This window comes from Sceloporus occidentalis, unplaced genomic scaffold, assembly GCF_023333645.1.
Source record: "Sceloporus occidentalis isolate IW3139 unplaced genomic scaffold, rSceOcc1.0.p SCAF_2, whole genome shotgun sequence".
NCBI lineage: Eukaryota > Metazoa > Chordata > Lepidosauria > Squamata > Phrynosomatidae > Sceloporus > Sceloporus occidentalis.
This window is the reverse complement of record NW_028316982.1, coordinates 122,852,902-122,871,289: the sequence shown is the minus strand read 5'-3', so window position 1 is coordinate 122,871,289 and position 18,388 is coordinate 122,852,902. Positions and strand designations below refer to the sequence as shown.

At 39.0% G+C, this 18,388-nt stretch overlaps 1 protein-coding gene across 3 annotated transcripts in view; it reads right to left on the bottom strand.

Annotated features, from left to right (window-relative positions):
* USP54 (ubiquitin specific peptidase 54) overlaps nucleotides 1-18,388 on the bottom strand; it is a 115,342-nt gene that overhangs the window by 24,372 nt on the left and 72,582 nt on the right. For all 3 annotated transcript variants that reach the window (XM_089510806.1, XM_089510808.1, XM_089510807.1), the window contains exons 11-16: nucleotides 17,424-17,594; nucleotides 15,620-15,751; nucleotides 15,096-15,455; nucleotides 5,878-6,103; nucleotides 2,543-2,682; nucleotides 255-428 (exon numbers count right to left, since the gene is read on the bottom strand). In XM_089510806.1, the coding sequence (XP_089366932.1) occupies nucleotides 255-428; nucleotides 2,543-2,682; nucleotides 5,878-6,103; nucleotides 15,096-15,455; nucleotides 15,620-15,751; nucleotides 17,424-17,594 (1,203 nt within the window). The remainder of the gene's footprint in view (nucleotides 1-254; nucleotides 429-2,542; nucleotides 2,683-5,877; nucleotides 6,104-15,095; nucleotides 15,456-15,619; nucleotides 15,752-17,423; nucleotides 17,595-18,388) is intronic.

Here is an 18,388-nt window from a genome sequence, read left to right as displayed (position 1 = left end):
AGGAAGTAGGCACAAGTCTACAAAAGCTCATGCTACTAGCTTCTTTCTTTCAGTTAGTCTCAAAAGTGCTACAAGATCCCTTTGCATATCGATCTTCCAAACTAACATAGCTATGTCTTTGAGAAGCTATCTAGATTTCTCTTACCAGAAAACCAGGAGCATTTTATAATTCATACACATCATTATATTCCACAGATCAGGCCACCTCAGTTCTACCATTCCTCCACAAGAGGACTATGCTGTCTACACATTACCCTGGTTTTGCAGCTCATCCAGGTCCATGAACCTGCTAGGACGAGGATTAAAGCCCACTGATGCCTCCAGTTCCTTCTCCTTCTTTCTTCGGAGTTCTTGTTCCTGAGCCCTTCTTGCTACCTCTTCTTGTAATTCATCTAGTTCACTTTTGGAAGAGACAAGTATCTCCTCACCTTTGGGATGGGAGAAAAAAAAAGTTTAGTAAACACACTGTTTATGTTTTAAGACATGCTTTTTCCCTGCATGAGACCAATTTTCTTAAATCCACTATAGCTAATAGAAAGCTTGTGTCAAGCGTCTATTTCCACCAAAAACCTTATTGAGGAGATGAAAGAACATTTTTATAGCCACACCACTGATTCCCTTTCTGTTTGAAAGTGCAACTGTTATGGAGAAGTCCAGGCATTAAAACTTTTTGGATACAAATAGCTGGTATTTTATACCATCATTCTAATGTTTGTTTCTAATGGGCCCATGCAGACAGGCCAAAATAAATCTGCTTCGGGTCACTTTGGAGGTATGCTGTTTAAATTATGCATCTTAAGAGGCTAGAAGCTGCGCCAAAGCTGTGTGCCAGTCCGATAAGAGGTGTGGTGCTGGAGGAGAGTGCTGAGAATACCATGGACAGCCAAAAAGACAAACAAATGAGTTCTAGAACATATCAAGCCTCAAAACTTCCTGGAGGCCAAGATAATCAAATTAAGGCTGTCATATTTTGGTCACATCATGAGAAGGCATGACTCATAGAAAAGACAAAAATGCTAGGAAAGGTGGAGGGAAGTAGAAAGCGAGGAAGACTGCATGCTAGATGGATAGCTCAATTAGAGAGGTCACAGGTATGAATTTTCAGGACCTATGCAGATTTTAATTATCTGGCATGCTGTTTCAACTGAGCCTCCCCCCACATTCTAAACTGCTATAGTAATGGACTAGACTCAGTTGTAATCATCTCAAACCAATTAAATGGTCGTAAGAGACAGACATTTCTGCAGCTAGCACAGCAGAAGGGAAGTGAAGAAATAGGGCTTTCCCATTAGCTCAGTGGAGAGGCCAGCTACCTTTGACTATTTCAAACTGTTACCTAATTACCAAGCATTCCCACAGACTACCTGAATTGTTTCTATCTCAGCTGCTCAGTATAAAAATGATAACATTTGTCTCTGCTTCCTACCAACTTCCCTTACACTTGTGTGTCATGCCTTTCAGAATAGTGCAACTCAAAGTGGTGGCCCATTGACTGGTGCCATCAGCTGCTGGTGCCTGGTGAGTTTCCAGAAAAGAAAGGAACAATTATAGCCAATACATACAAATATGGCACCAATCTCTGGTACATTGGGAAAAAAATAATTGTCTGCCCCCCCCCCCCCCCCCCCATCCGATAGCTTGGGAAGAATGATTTTAGAAGGTAAGCTTGAGGGCAGAGACTATTATTGTTGATATTTGCCAATAGTCCGGAAGGCCTTTCAGGCTAATGACTTTTCAGTCACTATCATTTTAACAACATACAATAGTTAATGACGATGGCTCATCATAGTGGTGTTTAGAAACAAAAATAAACATGATCTCTCATTACAGTGTCACAGGGCTATAATTCTTTATTAAAAATAGCTGGAAACGCATGTTAATACTAATTTTAAAGTCTGATGTCTTCTACTACTGTGAAGGCAGAAAAAGTAGAAAACAGTGGTGGTCATCAGTGGTGCCACTAGGGTTGGTGACATCCACTGCAGTAACTCATGCTGTCACTCCCCTACTGATCTCCTCCCATACCACACCATACAGAATCTTTGGTAATTTTTTCCCTACTAATTTACTCATAAATCAGAATTCCCATATAGCACTGAATGTAATGGTAATAGCTGCGACATAAACAACTACCAAAATTAAAATTAAAATTACGCCTTTAAATTACAATATCATACACACAGAATAAATGTGCTTACATATATATAGTTTCATGTGCTTAAAGTGAAAAATTGGTAAAATGTGATGTTTTTATAGAATTTTTTTTAATTAAAAATTATTTTTTTAAAAAATTAATAAAACCCTGGGGCCTCTCTTTTCTTCTCCCACTGAGCTCACCCACCCCATCTCTTCAGCCATTGAATGGGACACAGACCCTTTCCGCTCAAAGGTTGACGTTTGAGAAGCAGTGGTGTCATCCCCCGTTAGGGTGTCACCTGATGCAGTCTGCACCCCCTGCACCCTCCTAATGATGCTGCTGGTGATCATCAAACCAATATGCCCCCAGGTTGCAATTATATGGGAATGGAAAACAGCAGCTTACCATTACCAATGCAGTGCTTGTTCTTCGTCCAGCAAGAAGAAGATGGGACAGACTCAACCTCCAAGATGCTGCTGCTATGTGATTTGGGTATGTTACGCCAGGCAGGAACAAAAGCTCCAGTTCGTTTAATATGGGAATCTCTATAAAAGTAAGGAAAACAAGATAATTTTAAGATGAAAAATCTTAAGTATCCTTGATTCTGAAGAATGATTAAAAAAAACCAAGATTTCTTCAGTTTTTCTTCAAAGTTTTATTATGTGGAGCTGCTGTACATTTAAAGTTCTGAACCCCTTTTAAGAGATTGCTTTTTGCACTCTTTCTCCTTTTGGAACCGATTTCTACTCAGCAGATTTAACTATGATTTTGAATAGGCATCCATTTTCTAGACAGTGAATTCTAATCTCAATTTCAATCAACTATGGTTTTGAAACTAGCGTATGCCCATTTGTATGGAGATGGAAGTGGCTGGGGTAGAGATACAGCCCAAAATAACATGATGGTTAAAAAAATCACAAAGACTATTTCCAAATTGGCAGGGGCATCATTAGGGTTGGTGTCATTGGGTGCGGTAACTTATGGTGTCAACCCCCCCATTGACCTTCTCCCATATTACACCCATATAGAATCCTTAGTAATTTTTTAATACTAATTTACTCATAAACTGTAATCACCATACTGTATATCACTGAATGCAAGAGTAATAGTTGCGACATAAACAACTAGCAAAATTAAAATAATACCTTTAAAGTACAATATCATACGCACAGAATAAATGTGTTTACATATACATAGCTTCATGTGGCTAAAGTGAAAATCTGGTAAAATGTGATGTTTTTAAAGTAAAAATTTAATTAAAAAAACCCTGGGACTTCTCCTTTCTCCTCCCACTGAGCATCACCCACTCATACCATCTATTCAGCATTTTAAAGAGATACAAGTGAATGGCACAGTTCATGTCTGCCAAAATGCAAATGTTTGAGGAATAGTGGTATCACCCCCTGTTAGGGTGTCATCTGCTGTGGTTCGCACTCCCCGCACACCCCTAGTGACGCCACTGCCATTTGGGCATTGGTCTAGTATTTTAATGATTTATCTATCCTGGAAAAACCCTGAGATTTTAGAAATAAACTACATTTTAACAGCAAGCCCATTTATGATTTGTAGAAGATAAATCACAAATGATAATAACTAGTGTTAGTTGATATGAACAGTCACGGTTCTCATAGGTAAAATATAAAAATAAAATAAAAGGTTTGTCACTTTAAAAGAAGGGACATGTCAATGCCACAGCCACAAGGAGAGACTATCCAAGTGCCAGAGTTTTGTAGGTGACAGAGAATACCCTTTAGTTCAGAAGCTACATTAATTTTGAAAGTAGATGTTTTAAAACAGTTCTATAAAGAAATATCAGGATTATTAATTCTGAAATCTGTTCAAAGTTTGGGCATTATATTTTTATGAGAAATTACAGAAACACACTATTTTCTACGTGCAGGGGTTTTGTAGCCAGAAACAGTAGGGATCTTAAAATCTGGAGGCTTTGAATCTAAACAATACCCATATTTTATCTATGGAATTTATCAGGGATGCTGAAACTACAGTCCCAGAGGCACTTCAATGGCTCCTTGAGACTACCGATGGAACCCCACAAGGTTGCCCTTGCACAAATGCCAAAACTGGGAGGAATCGTTCACAAATTGATGGGAAACTGACCCGAAAACTGTTACTGCGAAAGAAATCTAGACCACCACCCCACACCTCCAAAAACAGAAACTTGAAGTGACATCCACTTGAGGGCTGAAAAACTGCCCTTCACAGTTGCCCACCCTGGTTTAAGCAATTCCTTATGATGCTGTATTGGATTTATTTTTATCTAAAAACCTGAAATGCAAGGTATCTATCTATCTATCTATCTATCTATCTATCTATCTATCTATCTATCTATCTATCTATCTAATTATATAGAATTCAAAGATGCAGCCAAGTTAGTCTAGATCATTATGCAAAGGGATTTTGTAGCACCTTTGAGACTGAGAGAAAGAAAGAGGTTGGTAGAATAAGCTTTTGCAGACTAGAGTCTAGGGTCCAAAACACACTGCAGAAATAATCCAGTTTGGATTTAACTGCCCTGGGTCAGTGCTAGGGAATCCTGGGAATTGTAATTTATTGTAGCAACAGAGCTCTCTGTCAGGGAAGGCTAAATGTCTTACAAAACTACAGTTCCAAGAATTCCCTAGCACTGTGCCAGGGCAGTTAAAACAATCTCAAATGGGATTATTTCCGCAATGTGTTTTGAACCTATGTCCTTAGGTGCATCTGCATCTGGGGAGGTAAACTTAAGTCTATGAAAGCTTATATTACTAACTTCTTTCTCTCAGTCTCAAAGGTGCTACAAGATCCCTACTGTTATTGCAGTCGGATGTTACATGATGTCACTCACTGCTAACAACAGAGCATTACTGATACTACTGTACCACTGAAAAATATTTTAAAATGTTATCTTGTACCCTCATGTGGTCAGTTCAGTTATTATACTTAGGAAATTCTGAGAGAAGTGCACAAGACATTGAAAAATAATATTCCTGCTGCAACACGATGAAGTCATCCATGCGACCCCTTCCCCTTATTCTCTCATTGTTCAGACTAAATTAACACACACACCCTGTAATGAGTAGCAGGCAAATAACATATGCTAGTTTCACTGAATAGTAGTGAATTACAGCTATGGCTTTTGTAGTTAATTACATTAAAAGATAACAGCATTCTGTACAGTGATGCTAGCCACACGATCACAGAGTCATCTTCGGACAACACTGGCTTTTCAGCTTAGTAACAGAGGTGAGCACCACCCTGCAGTCAAACATGACTAAATATTAATGTCAAGGGGAAACCCTTTTTTTTTTTTTTACTTTAAAAGGTACTAGTTACCAAAATAATCCATTAAGAAAACAAGTTAATTTTTAGCTCTGGTTTGGAAAAAGGATAAACTCAAAAGAACACAAGGAACATTCGGGATTTTACTTCCTTGTTTCTCTACAAAGAAAGTGGGACAAGGCTGGTGGATGAGGAGATGGTGGTTGCTGCTCTCTGCTTGCCAAGGGAAAATGACAGGATGCAGGGTGAAAGTTAGCTCCCAAAACACATATTCCTGAAGGGACTGTCAAAACATTCCACTTTCTATTATTACTACAGCCCCTAGGAAATTTGTATATGTCAATTTAAATGTATAGACTAGTTCTCCATATAAATTGCCAAGATGGTTAAAAATATATTATTTGGTGCTTCACTATAAAGAATCAAGCATGTGAACTTGGTTTATTTTTAATAAAACTTACCTAGAAGTGCTAGAGCTCTCCGACAAAGGCATGTCCATACTGACTGGACTACTACTGTTGCGTTCACTGCTTTCATAGCCAGATTCCATCCTTTGAATCAGACGAGGATGTTGATCCATCATATAGTGTGCCCCCCGACCTAGGGCCCAGTGCTTATACCTGTTTGACTGGCTTGGTCTTGTTTGAGTGACTGGCTCTTTTAGTTCATCTTCCATAAATTCTTTACCTGACAAGATAAAAATAAGAGATGATAGGCGAAATCTGCAAACTGAAATCTCTCTCTGGACCTGTTGAAAATGCCCATCTCTGTAAAACTGAAAAGGAGTGAAGTGTACATAGGTCCCATATCCAATACTGAGGTAGAGATACTGCTGGGGACAGATTGAGATGCTAACTAATTTTATTATGGAACAATTTTTCATGGGCTAACGTCCACCTCACGAAATGTGTCATGTGTTATATTTATGTCTCTATTAGAAACTGGACTGTTAACACGTTAGAAGGAACTGATACTTAAAAGTACAGATTATGATAATTCTGTTAAAACCTACTGTGATCATTCGTGTGTTAATAATCTACAATTCTAACACAAACATCCTGGCAGTAATAAGTTAAGTGAGACCTGCTGTAAAATTTTAAAAAATCAAATCTATTATCTTGACTTAGGCCACCTGTTATAGAACAGAACATTTTAATAAGCTGTTGTTATGTGCCTTCAAGTCATTTCTGAGTTTTGGCAATCTTAAGGCAAAACTATCATGGAGTTTTCTTGGCCAGATTTGTTCAGAGGTTTGCCTTTGCCTTAAGATGAGGCTGACAAAGTGTGACTCACCTAAGGTAACTCAGGGAGCTTCAGTGGCCAAACAGAGTTTGAACTCTGTTCACCAGAGTCAAAGTCCAATGCTCAAACCACTATACCACACTGGCTCTTCCATAAGCTATAATTGAGCAATTTTACACCAGACTTTGTGGTGTATGGAACCAGTGATAAAATAGGGTTGCTGTAAATGTAAGACTGACTTCCTGCTAGATTAGTATATCCACATTAGGTTGTCTACATTAGCTCTACACTCTGAATTCTCCCTAGGCTGGCCATGCAGTTTTAACACCACGCAGCCCTCAAGCCCTGAATAAGGTACAGGCTGTTTACACCCCTTGACACACATTTTTAAAATGTACCTTTTGCTCCAGGTTTTCCAGAAAAATGCCATGATGACAGGTGGTGACGTGTGGCGGTGGGTCCCTCAGCATCCTTGTCGAGTTGTTTTCTGGACGCAAGTTGTTCTGAGGTCAGAATGAGGCTCAGCATGCCGTTCTGACATCAGAGCATCTTGCACCAGCAGTGCTGGCCAACTTGCTGTGACCACAGCTGCCCACAGTCTTCAGCAGGTAAGAGGGACAAATTTGAGGGGAATGCGGGGTTTGAATACTCTGGGGGCAGCCCAGAGTATTCTGGCAAGTATACATAGGTCCCATATGACAGTATTCCCCAAACTGCATTTCTATAGATGTTTTAGCTGACAGTATCCAACAACCCCATAGAAGATGGCCAATGGTGAAGAGGATGGAGCTGTAGAGAAGGACTGATACAGAGGCTTGGGGAAACTGATATAGAGAATCTGAGTGGTGAGTCTGCAGCTAACAAGCAGCTGTAGCTCTGTTTTGCAATGTTCATTGTATTGTTCTTGTAATAAACTGTAATCTCCAAATACTGTTAGTTGATGCTACTGAGTGAAGCCTACATTTAACACAATCTTCCTGCAATGTTCAAGAAGAGCATTTCGGAATCAGTGAAACAGCATCCTAAGAAGAACAGGTTGCATACCTGTGGTTCTTTGAGTGATCATCTGTACCCTCACATAAATTAGTTTGCGTCTGTGCAGAGCCATCACTGGAATGTTCTAGAGTTGAGTAGCCTTGGCAGAAACCTCACCCTATCCTCTCTTCTGCGTATGCTGTGTCCCGCCAATGCTACTCTCCCCTCAATTCCTTGATCTGCTGGGAGTGCAACACAGGACCTGAAAAAGAGGGGAGGAGGGAGGGTTGTGTGAGGACACAGCTAACCACTCAAAGAACTAAAGTCACAGGTAAGCAACCTGGTCTTCTTCATGGTTTCTGTGCCTCACACAAAAGGGCGATTAGCAAGCTTACCACAGGCAATGGGTTAGATCACAGTAGAATAGAAGAAAGAATGGCCCAGCCATAGGAAGCATCTGTTTTAGTCCTGGAATCCAGGTGATAACTGCAGATGAACATGGACAGTTCAGAGCATTCAGCCACTTTTCAGAAATTACGAATGAAGATGCCTCAAAGCAGCACAGCAAAAGTCACTACACCATGTATGGAATGTCCTCTGAGAGTCTGTGGAATTGACTTCTTAGCCAACCAAAAACCAAGCCTTATAGTGTGCATTACCCAGTTAGATAATCTCTGGGTAGAAATTTTCTGGAGTCTCTAAAACAGAGAAATAAAAGGTTTGAATGATGACAAGGTGCTGCCCTATCCATATCAATTGCTAGTGCTCTCTGACCATCCAAAGATTAACGATCCACTTCCAATGGAGATGTAGAGTTCTGATAAATTATAGGGAGTACAATATCCTGGTTGACATGACAATGAGAGATAAACTTGAGTAAAAAAATGGCATACAGATAAAGAACAACTTTATCTTTGTGAAAGCAAAGAAATGGTCAGTCACATCAGAATGGCAATTACTTGTTCTTTTATTGGATGTGATGGCAATAAGGAACACAACTTTTATCTTCAGAAGGCAGTAACCCACAGATGATAAAGGTTCAAAGATTTTTGTCATCAGCTGTGACAAAGCATAAGATAGCAGCCATGCTGTAACTGGGGTAGCCCCAGGAGGTACTAAGTCAGAAACCTCTTCACCAGAGGTACTAAGCTGTCTGAAGCATGAAAACCTAAAGCTTGTTGGGCAATTTTTTGCAGATAAGTAGACCTTCAATGAAGAAAAAGAGGCATTGCTTATGAAGATGTAACAAGAATTGTAACACTAGAAATAGTCAAAGGTACTACCTGGGCTAATTTGAAAGCAGCATGAATGCAAAATCTCTTTCACGTATAGTCTTAAGATTTTCTGGTGGAACACTTATGAAAGCCCATAGAAGCACACTGAACTCAGGTGCAAGAGTGATCTGACCCTTCATGCTGTCAACCTGATTAGCTTGATGTCCAGATGATACACTACACAACACAACACTACACCACACCACACACACTGTGTGGGAGAGGAAGTCTAGTATCAATAGTAAGGGACATGTTCCTGCAAAAAAAGCTCTAGTAGCACAGTGAACCATGATTGATGAGGCCAGTAATATACTATCAATATGGCACTGGGACTGTCTGAAAGAAGTTTGACAAGTTTGTAAATAGAGGACTTCCAATGCAATAGAAATTCAACTCCCAGAGACTGATCACCAACTCCTGCCATCGAACAGAATCAGGACCACTCCGTATCGAGGTGACAAGCAAACAAACAAATCTATGGAAGGCACTGCCTGTGGGTCCACAATGTGTCAGAATTATCTCACACATTAATCACTCATATTGTAGACTCAAAGTGTCTGCCATAATGTTATTACATCAGCAATGTACATGGCCACAACATTAATGTGTCCTGTTACATACCATTCCCAGAGAGAAAGGGTGAGAGCCTGAAGAACCACATGAATGCACGCTACCCTATTTGTTTATCTAAAAGACAGCTTGTTTTTGAAAGCTGGTAGTGCTTTTATAATAGTAACTTCAGAGCACTGATATGCATCTGACCTTCAGGAAGAGACCAATGACCCTTATCCATCATGTTTCTATAGCGAGCTCTCCAATTTAAAGGGAATGTGAGTTTTTAATTATAGTCCTCCATTCCCTTACGTTGGGGGTCCATTCCGGAAACCCCCCCCCCCCCACGTAAGGGGAAAATAGCATATGCTTGTGCCTCATTGAAAATAAAGGGTCATGTGCATCTGGCATGGTGTGCACGTGCCATTCATTAAATTGTACCACAGCTTCAGTGTATGCTGAAAGCTGTGGAAGTGAAGCCCACATATGGCACAGGCTCACTGTACTCATATGAGATCTGGGAACCAAAATGGCATTCCAGAAAGAAGTTTGTGGTGTCTTGTATACCACATTGCCATGTGATGAACTGTGTATGGTGTATGCGGATCACTGTTGCAGTTGAAATGCTGGAGAAACCAAAACTGGAGACAAAGTAAGTTGAACTGAATCATATAAATGACAAAGGTCATGGTGGCCATTAATCTTAGCAGTCATTGTACTGCCATGGATGTGTGGTTCAGCTGCTCAACAGCAAAAGAGCTTAGTGTCTTCTCTTCTCTGCATGTTTCCTGGGAAGAAAAACCCTTGCCCATGTTGAGTCTAACAATACTCCTATGAATGCTATTGTCTGAGTGGGCAAAAAAACATACTTCTTGGTATTGGCTTAGAGTCTGAAATCAGAGAGTCCATGGTGACAAAAAAACTGTGGTAGAGTTTTATCAGTGACAATGTCATTGATTGTCTATACAGTGCACCTGCTCCATATGCGGGTGCGCCATACGTGGCTTTCAGTTTACATGGAAGTCACACTGCAATACTTTCAATGGCATGCATGACCGCTGCACCACCGTGTGCACAAGTCTCATTCACTATAATGGGGCTCAAGCATAGGCGGAATTCGGCTTATGTGGGGGAGTTCGGAATGGGTCCCCCGTGTAAGGCGAGATTCCACTGTATAAGAAAGTACAAGAAGCCACAAATTCTGAGGAAAGAAGAAAAAGATCAGCAGAGCCATGGGGCTGTGGAGAGGCTGAATGGAAGACCCTTGTACTGGTACATGTCCCTGTCAGTAAAAAACTGGAGAAATTTTCAGGGCTGAGGACATACAGAAATGTGACAATAAATGTTTTTCAAACTGATTGCAATGTATCAATCTTTGTGATGTAGCAGTGCCAGAATGGACCAGAGTGTGACAATGCAAAATATCCATGATCAGGCGTATTAACTTACTCTACTAAGATCTAAAACCAGTCAAAGTCCTCCATCTCTTTTTGATGCCGTAAAATAATAACCTCTGTATTTGCAACATGTTGGCATTCACTCTATGACATTCTTCTGTAGGAGAGAGTTAATTGCCTCCCTCAGAAATCAAAAGTGGGGCACAGGAGAGAAAAGATTGGAGGGCACAAACTGAATTCTACTGCATAACCAAGATACACAACTAAAAGGACCCAACAGTCAGTGATGTTTCACCTGACATTTTAGTGGTGAGTTACCATGAGATAATTGAAGTTCCTGAAGACTGAGAAGTGAGCTTTGTGATGCTGAAGGCAAGGACTCAATGTGATTTTTGGATGAATCAGATAACTTTTTGGAGGAGGATGACTGATCGTAATGTGACTCCTTGTACAGGTGACAATGTTGAGAGATTGATCCTTGAAAGGGATTGCAAGAAGATATTGATGGCAACTGGTATATGATGAAAACTCAGGGTGTCTCCAATAAGAGCAATACTGACAATCCTGTTGAGTCTGGACTTCAAAAAACCCATCTTCTCAGCTCTGGTCCTGGCCTCGTTCTTCTTTGAGCTAAAGATGTCAGTGTCATCAAAAGGCAGATCTTTGGTATGCCTCCTGGTATCATCTGAAATTTTAGCAGACTGAAGCCAAGTGTATCTGCAGATTGCTATGGCCTCACACATCATTTTTGCAGTTCAAGCAGCTAAATGACAAGCAGATATAATCTGCTGACCTTCAAAACAGGAGCTGCCCTGGTGATGTGGTGACATTCTTTTGGTCTTCTGGAAGGTAAGGTATGACTCTCATCAAGTCCCCCCCCCCCCAGCTAAACTGTTGATATGTCAACATGCAAAAATGCATGTTGATCAGAAAGAACATCTCAGAGTGGGTGTCTGGATTCAGGTAAGTGAGTAGAGAGAAGCCATTGGAGCTGATGAATAGAGGGAACAGACCAACATTTTGTGCATGGTACTGAAGGCTGAGTTATACCAGTCATTAGGGCAGAGACACTCTGGTATGGTACAAATGTCAGTACTGACAGTTGATGTAAATGGAAGACATTGAGTCTGAAGCATTAATTTTTGATGTAGAAGGTATGAGAGGCAGGACAAACATGGTGCTTTCTTTTGCTGTACCTGCTTCTTTTTCTTGATAGCGTCACTATTATCTGTAAGGTGCGTTGGTGTTTTAACAAGCATTTGCCTAGGTCCTGAAGACCCTGATGTGGAAGAAGGAGAAAGTGTAAAACCCTCTGCCACAGAGCAGGCAGCAGTTACAGGGATAAAAAGGCAATGCTTGCAAGACTAGCAGGGTTGAACTGATAGCATCCAGTCCTGACAGGAACACTGTCCAAAGCAGTATTTGGTGCTGAAGCTGAAGGCTGAGTAAAAAACATATTAATTGAACAGAGCTTAAAGAAGGCCTTAGAAGATCTAAACGAGGACTGGAAAACAGACCAATGACCTGAGGGAACAGATTGCTTTATTTTGTTAATGGAAAAGGAAATGGTGGGGGGAAATGCAAGTAATAGTAATCAGTAAAGAATTAGGAGATAGAGAAGAAAGGAAGCTATGACAAAAGGAGAACACTCCAAATGGTATTGCTGTTATGATAGATGGAGAAAAACTTAGGGGAGAGTAGTGTTGGTGAGACAGAGTATGTGCAGAGGAATGGATAAGGTGGGGTCCTCATGAAGGATACTCAGTTCTAGAACAACCTGAAGTCGACTCTGCACAAGTACAAACCCATGTGTGTCAAGCACAGAGAATACCAAGAAGCTGGATTGTCCCCTTGAAGAAGAATCAAGATGGTAAGAAATGTTGGTATTCAGCTTTCTATTATTAGTAACCTAATTTATCTTTTTATTCCTCCACCTCACCTTATTTTCTTAACCCTGTTTACATTATTATTTCTTCTCAGGATTTGGTTTCTATCCCTGTTGTGAGTGGATAAATTTTTAAAAATTGAAATATGTAAATCAGATTCTTTTTATTTTTAGTTTTGTGGGATTTTTTTTAATAGGCTGCGTCTATAACATTTCTCTTCTAAACATAGTGTTGCTTAAAATGAAATCTGGACTTAAATGAAAATACCTATTTCCTGTTAATTCTATTCATAGTGTATGGATGTGATTATTTCATGACAGCCTCTCCTGTCTCTTTGAGGTTGCAGGGTTTTGTAGTTTACCTCAAAACAAAGTATATAAAAACTGGACTGATAATAGATGTGGACAAGCTTCCTGAAAAGGTGAGAGTACCATTTTTATTTTCTTCCTGGCTGTACAAGAGAGGCAAGACATAACAGTCTAGGTGCTGGAGAATGCCAACAACTTTCTGAAAGAGGGTTGTGTCTTAATGTGTCTTTTGTTTGAGGAGCTGCTTTTTTTTTTTTAGTTGTTAAGCCTATGGCACAGAATACATTTCCTATGCAATCCTATCTACCTTCAATACTGTATCTGGCATGCAGCAAAGGCTGGACTGGTAGTTTTATTCTTGTTTCCCTTTTTGTCCTGCTGCTCCCTTCACTTTGATCTGCTGTTGCTTCAGTTCTGATGATGTAATTGTTTACTATGCCATTTTATGTTTCTTCTTCTTCTAACACAATAATTTATTTTGGCTTTTGCCTACTCTGGCTTATTTCCGAAAAAGAGGAGAGTATATTGTTTTAGGCATAGTAGCTAAAGTCATGTTAGGGATGAAATTTTTCATTCAGGAAGCAATAAGCAATTCTAGCAATTTTCTGCCCACTGTAAGAAAATTTTCAAAAACGGTGAAATTTTTGAAGCCTATTTGCGGTTAAGGACTGAATAAAATTTGCTCATGGTTCTTTTGTGCAGAAAAAACATATTCTGCATAGGAAACAGCATTTTCTGTACAGAAAATAATACTTCACCAGTCACCATGTAATATTGTATTTCTTATATTTACATTGTTGTTCACTACTAAAGTCAGAATAAGTAAAATATAATCTGTTGTTATATTTGGATGATTTTTTTTATATTTTATGCCTTAAATAAAATTATTTCTATAACTAACTCATCTTCTAAACTTAGAGTTTTATAAGTTTTTTTAAAAAAACTTTATTATTTAGTGTTTTATATGCACTGTATGTTTTGATTTAATAAAAAGCAAAATAAAGAAAAAAATTAAGTACAGATGTTGTGCACAAGTTGTATAGAAGTTGTATTCAGTCTCAAATCATTATATTTTATGGTTAAATAAACTAGTAAGTCTAAACTTTTATTTGGGAAGTATCTAAATAATAAATTCAACACTTTGAATTAAGTCAACAAGTGGGCCTTTTTTCTTGATACTATAAATTACAATGTAAATAAATCCACCTTGTCTCTCGCTTTTTCATATACCTAAGCAGATGTCCATCGTTATATTTCCATTGACATTTCAGTGATTTCTGGTCCCCTTATAGAGCCTTCCAATAGTTATCTCTGTCTCCTCTTCATGTAACTGACATATCAAATAGCTTCAATTAGTCATTCTAAATTCACATACCTCTCTTTCACATATGAAAACTCTGAGTTCTTTCAAAGTGGGAATGGGTTAGAGAACCTTATAATATCTTGATCACTTGTACAACTTTCAGATTAAAATTTTCAGTTCCCTGTATGAGCAGCATAATTGCCCTCTATAATTTCCACTCAGAAATTTGAGTTTTGTGGTAAGTTCATGAAGACTGTATTTTGATCTAATAAAACTTTCTTCTATTTGAAGCAAACTGGTTAAAGCACTTGCCACTTGGTTTGTTTTTAAAATAGTAAATCTCATCAGAAGATACTGGCAAGGGCAGCCATAGCTGGCAACTGCTTTCTACTCATTTTCTAGTTTACTGTTCTAAGCTATTCAGCTACAGAAAAAATAATTAATATGAAAATGCAGTGTTCCACATATACAAATAAAGAGGAACACAACAGAAAATAAGGATTCAAAGTGATTTCAAAGTACTTTTAGGAAATGGCTGCTCTTGTCATGTTATTCACAAAATCATAATACAGTATATCAAAACAGTAAGAAAGGGAAATGCAGGTTCTTAATATACAATTTCAAATTTACATCTTACAAGGCAATGGACCAGACACACATAATGGACAACTATGTAAATTCTTAAAGATGGCTACACAATTGCAAATTATTTCACCCAAATACATGTCTCCCAAATGTTTACCTGCATCTTCAGAGAAGGGACTGAGCTGTGTGTAGCCACATTGCTTCCTCTTTTCTTTATTGAAGATGCTGTCTATATTCAGTGACTCCCTTTTGGGTCTCCAAGTTGGACGGTACTTGCTAGAAGAACTTGATTTGGATTCACTACTAGTACTCTCCATTTCCCAGTCTCGAGATTGAACAGGCAAAACTCTGGGTTTTTCAGTCTGATCCTTTCCTCTTCGTGGAGAGCTGTGATTTGTCTGTGATGGTCTGTTGTGGATCATGTTGCTGACTGTCTCTTTAAATTCTCTTAGCCTGCTGGTGCTGCTTGATGTCTTAGGGGCAGTTCTAGGGGCTTGTTTCTCCTTCAGTGTTTCCCCTGCAGAACAGAAGAAGGAGACCATATGAGAAACATAACCAGTTTCTTTTTAAATTAACAGCACATTTCACGTCATCTTTCTGAAGGGATACAGCAATAAACAAGATCCAAATCCATCCTCCTAATTGGAAATAGTAATTTCAGAATAAAAGTGTTTTCCTTGCCTTCACTGTGATACCCTGATGGCTGTGACTCATCCCCCTTTCTCCGAGATTTGCTGGAACTCCTCTTACGGTCTGTCAGTGAGCTCTTTTTGGAAATATGCCTCTGATTACATTCGCTGTCGGTCAAGTGTCCTGAAAGAACAAAATACACTTTAGATCAAAACAGCATTCTGATTGACTGTTCTGCATTCAAAGACAGGAGCTTCTAAATTCCCCACAAATTTCTCATATATAAAAATTTCTAGTTAACGCCTGAGCATGAGTGAAATGACTACCTTTAAATAATGAATAAACTATGAAAACTATAAACTATGAAGAAAACCCCAAAAGCAAACAATGGTCTAGAGATTATGGTTAATTTATTTATTGTAAGCCACCCTGAAATCTTCTGATATTTTAATAAATTGAATAAATTTGTTCTTATTTGCCATCAAGCTTTGACTTTGACTTATGGTGACCCTATTAATAGGAGACTTCCAAGAGCCCTGGTTACTGTCTTCCACTTTGTGGAACATTATCATCTTTTCCAATGAGTTATGTTACCACATCATAATGTATCCAAAGTATGATAGTTTCAGTTTAGTCACTTTGGCTTCAGATTCCAAAAAGTAACTTTTCTGAGTTACTTTTGAGCAGCCTATTGTCTTGAACATGTTGTGTATGTGATCATACTGCCTTATACATGTCCTGCTAGAGCAGGATTTTTCAACTAGGGTTCCCTGGAACCCTAAGGTTCTGAGAGGATGCAAAGGGTTCTGTGAGAGATTGTAACTGAATAGAAGTAAACACTATTTGAGCTGTAGATGTAATCATTTTTATGCAGGGGCTCCCTGAGACCTGAAAATTATTGCAAGGGTTCCTCCAAGGTAAAAAGTTTGAGAAAGGACCTTGATGCACAGGTTGTCTTCTTCTGTCTCCTCCCTGTTGAAGGATACAGCCAAGGAAGGGAGAGAAGAATAGTGGAGGTGAACAACTGTTTCAGAAGATGGTGCCATTGTGAATGCTTTGGCTTCTTGGATCATGGCCTTCAGTTTCATGAACATGGACTTTTGGCATGGAATCACTTATGCTTCACCGCAGTTGCTGTGGGAGGGGAGAAGAGGACCTAAACAAGGCCAGCCTGACATCTATACAATGAAAGATTCTAGAGCAGATCATTAAATTGATAGTGTGTAAATATTTAGAAATGCCATGATCACTAAAGGTCAACATGGGCTTCTCAAAAACAAGTCTCACCAGACTAATCTGATGTTATAAGCTTGGTAGATGAGGAGAATGCTGTGGGTATAGTGTATCTTGATTTCAGTAAGGCCTTTGACAAAGTTCGCCATGAAAGCCTTGCAAAAAAGCTAGTAAAATATGGAGTAGATAATGTGACAGTTAGGTAGATTTGTAATTGGTTGTACCGACTGAACCTAAAGCATACTTAACAATGGCACCTCCTCATCTTGGAGAGAAGTGACTAGTATAGACCCTCATAGGTTGACAGAGGACTGCGCTCTGGAACCAACATGCAGAAGTAACAGCCAATATATGTAAATATACTGCTTTAGCAGTATGTGCATTTTATTAGTCATAGGCATCAATGCTGAGTATAATTTTTAGATTTAGTTCAGTATTTTTAAAATTGAGTACATACAGTAAATATTTTCCAATTAAGGGAGAAATTATGCTGACACATATTGAAGTGGTCCTCTCCAATGGACATTCTGCCTTTGGACTCTGAGAGACTTAAAAAGACCTTGTTGATGAGACTCTTGAGAGAAAAAAAAAAATCATTGGCCCAAATGAAGAAAAATATTACCTGTATCTCTGCTGCTTTGTGAAGCTGCATCGTTTTCCATGTTGTAAATGACAGTGCCTTGAGAATCAGAAGAGAAATGACTGACCACAGATTCATGGTGGGAATGTTTGTAGGGGTAGCTGTCTGTAGAGGAGTCTGTTCTAGTATCACTAGCGATAGAAGGTTCGCGTCCTATTAAAAGGAAATCCTATGAGAATTATAACTACAAATGAGAAGGAGGCTAAGTTAGAAAACACCAACTAGAAGACAGAACATTAAAGGCAGGATATCTTCTTCTTCTACTTCTTCTTCTTCTTCACGACGCCACCTTTCTCACAGTTTGGGGAAATAATAATAATATCTCATGTTTCCCCCAGTTTGGGATGCAAGATAGCTTACACCAATTAAAACAGTCAACAGCAACAACAATGTACAATCTAAAGTATAAAAATCACATTTGCTGTATCTGAATCTTGCAATGGAGCCAACATGGCCTGTTTTCCTCTAAAGCACAGAGAAAACTGAGAGGAAAATATTTTTTCTCAAAAGGACAGGGAAGATTTTTATTCACCTTTAAAAATAACTTAAATAAAATACAACAAACTCCAAAATCTAAATTTAGATCAGTATCTAGCCTAAAATTTATTTCTTGTCTTTTCTTGCCTTTTCCCTGGTTCCCACACAATCAAGAAGGGAAGTGGCCTCTGCCTGGATTGATAGCCCTCTACCATCTTAACTGATAACAGAAGTAGCATCTGAGACAAAATGTAGGCCTTTGACTCTAATATCATCACTTTTCATCCCTTGTATGTCAACATCTTTGTTTGATGAGGAAAATAGTGAAATTCTGAAAGATTGCATGACGTATTTTCTGCATTTTGGTTGGCCAATAAAGGTATCACTATTTTGTGTTTTTTGAAACTGCTATGGTTGACTTAGTTGATAAGCTCTGTCTCAACACCAACAGGCTGGGTGCTCTTGGATCT